This window comes from Arachis ipaensis, chromosome B02 (assembly GCF_000816755.2).
Source record: "Arachis ipaensis cultivar K30076 chromosome B02, Araip1.1, whole genome shotgun sequence".
In the NCBI taxonomy this organism is placed as follows: domain Eukaryota; kingdom Viridiplantae; phylum Streptophyta; class Magnoliopsida; order Fabales; family Fabaceae; genus Arachis; species Arachis ipaensis.
Genome location: NC_029786.2, coordinates 106,040,484 through 106,043,813, shown reverse-complemented (window position 1 = coordinate 106,043,813; position 3,330 = coordinate 106,040,484). Strand labels below are relative to the sequence as shown.

The window sequence follows — 3,330 nt, the reverse complement described above, 5'->3', positions numbered from 1 at the left end:
TAGATGGTACGGTTAATCTATGATCTGAGTTCATGATATTGATATACAATTTTTTCTGAATCATGGTCGCATAATCTCATGGATTCAGTGCTTTCTTTCGGTTTATTTAATGTTACAGATTACATTAGATGAGCCTGCTAGTTGAGAACTTAATTGAAGTTGATAGCTGAACAAATTGGGACAAATTAGGTGGTGGTGGGGCTGAGTGAGAGTGAACAATGAATCTTGTGTTCATGAATCAAGAAGAAAGATGTTCACGGCATTTGGTCTAATCAAATTCAATGGATTCTGTCCTTAGCAAAAATAGAAAGACAAAATCAAACAAAATAGGTACACTGAATATATATGTAGCCCCATTAACGGAAAGAAGAAAAAAGAAAAAAGGTACACAAATTACTTAGCTCTATAGTCTATACATCAATACATGTGTTGATACAACATGATATTCAGCATGAGCAAATGGTTGGTTTGAAAGTGATGATGAGATCTCATTCTACCACATCTATTTTACCCCCAAGAAAAAAAGGGTAATAGATTTTAAAGGGTGTAAAGAAAACTGTGATAATCTACTACTGCTGCATACTTGATTATGTTCAACTAAGAAAATGATTTGTAAATACATAAAGGACTGGTTATAAGCAATGTGGTTCATGCTTCCTCTCCTTGAAGCTAAAGCATTGTGTAAGGGCAAGCACTTACATAATCTGGCACATGGAAGAGATCTGAAGATGATGCTATATATATCTATCTGATACTTTATCTATCAACATCTATCCCTCATTTTGGCATGACCATGAAAGAGTTCATTAATGCTTTGAAGCCAGCCACAATTTTTACTCATGCTTTAGGTAGACCAATTTTGCCAAAGTCAGTTTCTTGCATCATTGCAGTAAACTCACTGTAATCAATGCGTCCATCCTGAAAAATAGTACATAATTTCAAGTTTATTAAGGAGGAAAAAATGCTGTGTACTAATTCTATCTTAAATATTGAGCTGACATAAAATAAGTTCCAAATTCTTATAACAATAATAATAATAATAATATGATGCAATGTCTTACATTATCCTTGTCAACTTCGCGTATTATATCATCTATGTTACCATCTAGAATTCCATACTTTTCACAAGCTTGTTGAAGCTCTTCCTTTGTAATGTATCCACTACCATCTTGGTCAAAATAAGTAAAGGCAGCATATAGATGATCCTCCTTCTGGATTTTGTTTAGATGAAGCATTGCTGCTATAAATTCACCATAATCTATGGTACCACTGTTATCAACGTCTGCCTGGATTTTATAGGACAAAGCTAAAAGGGTCAATCACAAGAAACACCAAATATAATAATAACAAGCTGCACACAATAGTGCAAAAATAGTACAATGCCAAGTTTACTACGGATCAAAAGAATGGAAGTATATTCATTACAAATAAATCCATTAATGCATCGTTGGAACACCATTTGGGGGACCTAGAATGATCCTCATCCCCCATTTTACTCATGTTTGGTTTTAACTACCAGAATCAATAAATTGATTTTGGGAGAAGTAAAAATTTTTCCTTTATGACAAAATCACTTATAGAGGAACTATCAAGAACCATTTTACACCAAAACCAATTCCAACTAAAATAATTGTAGAAAATTACAGAACTAAACAACACACTAATAAGTGCAAGAAACATGCCTACATAGAAATGCCAATTTGGATAGCATGCAAGGCACTTACTGCTTCCATTAACCATAGAAGCTCGGATTCTTTAAGATTAGCACCCACTCTCTCCAAACCCTTTTTCAGTTCCTCAAGAGTGATCTGTCCACTATTATCTGTGTCTATCATTGAGAACATTTCCTTCAGTCCTGCAATTTCGTCCTCAGAGAGACTTTCAGCAATTACCTGTCAAGGGACAACATTGCAAGTCATACCAAATAACACATACAAATCTAGAACAAGGAACAAAAAGAATCCAAGTTACTAGACTAGGATATCAATTTTCTGAAATTAAACCAATATTACAGCCTAATGCAACAACAGAGTTAAAGTGGTAGTATATTGTAAGTGACATTTCCAAAACAGAGAAATTTCTCCAATAGTCATACGCGCGCCGTTCCTTTTCTTTTTAGCAAAATGTCAATGTTATCAATAATCGCAGACCAGTTTCAGTTTAAAATGACGGGCTTTCTATCCATTACATGAGTTTGTTTAGTTAATGTTATATGAAAATTGTATTGTTGTAAGGATTATTCTCTACATACAAGTCATTTACACATACAAGTTCATACAAGTCATTTATATTGTATTGTTTAAGAATTTTTTATGTATGTGTATTAATAAGTTTTATATAATTCAAAACTCTTCCTCTCCTTCCTTGCATTATAAAAGTGGATTTTATTCAATTAGGATTAACTTGTATAAACTTGTATGTCAAAAAGACTTGTATGTGTAGTAGGTCTCTTGTTGTAAAGAGATGCTATAGTTTCTTGAGCTCAAAAATTAAATGAATAGAACAAAAATCATATAACCAGTGGATCGGGTACATACTCGAATGGCAATCTTTTTCAACTTGTTCATCGCAGAGAATTGCTTGAGACGAGATAAAACAGCAGAATCCAACGGTTTATCAGGAGCAAGACCTCCTTCCTGAACCCAAGGGTGGCCTGCAAAATATCAAGCCTTAATGTGTGTTTAAGAGAAACTATTCCTCAATTTACAAATAGAACAAAAATTATGGTTAGTGTGTTGCAAAAATATATCTTGATTATGCATCCTATTAGGAAGAGAAAATTCCAAGGCTCATATCATGATTGACAATGAATAAAAGACACTATTTTACGTTCCACTCACAAAGAACTTCATGTGCTGTTAACCTCTTCTTAGGGTCCCTTATGAGCATTCTTCGAACAAGATCCTTTGCACCTGCAGATATGCTAGGCCACGGTTCAGAAACAAAGTCAAGATCTCCTCTCAAAACTTGCTCAAAAATTCCTTGTTCCGTTTCTGACCAAAAAAAGAAAGCCAAACATATAAAGTATATTGAGTGATACACAGATTCAACTCAAACTTTGAAGGAGTTGAAACAAGAAAACCAAGTGTGGTATCATTCTCACCATCCCAAAATGGGGGAACCCCACTAAGTAAAATATAGATGATCACCCCAGCACTCCATACATCACATTCTGGCCCATAGTGCTTCCGCAAAACTTCAGGGGCCACATAATATGGACTTCCAACCACATCAGTAAACATTTCACCTGAAAAGATGTAGACTTTTCTGATCTGAATGAACTAGAAAAGATATAAATTAATATTACACAGAACAACTAGTAGTGGTGTT

At 34.3% G+C, this 3,330-nt stretch overlaps 1 protein-coding gene across 1 annotated transcript in view; it reads right to left on the bottom strand.

The window, feature by feature from the left end:
* The window catches only part of LOC107626290 (calcium-dependent protein kinase 20-like), a 5,411-nt gene continuing 2,398 nt past the window's right edge, over nucleotides 318-3,330 (bottom strand). Inside the window, exons 2-7 of the mRNA XM_021116598.1 lie at nucleotides 3,104-3,247; nucleotides 2,841-2,993; nucleotides 2,538-2,653; nucleotides 1,725-1,892; nucleotides 1,062-1,286; nucleotides 318-918 (exon numbers count right to left, since the gene is read on the bottom strand). Coding sequence (XP_020972257.1) covers nucleotides 838-918; nucleotides 1,062-1,286; nucleotides 1,725-1,892; nucleotides 2,538-2,653; nucleotides 2,841-2,993; nucleotides 3,104-3,247 — 887 coding nt within the window. The 3' untranslated portion in view covers nucleotides 318-837. The remainder of the gene's footprint in view (nucleotides 919-1,061; nucleotides 1,287-1,724; nucleotides 1,893-2,537; nucleotides 2,654-2,840; nucleotides 2,994-3,103; nucleotides 3,248-3,330) is intronic.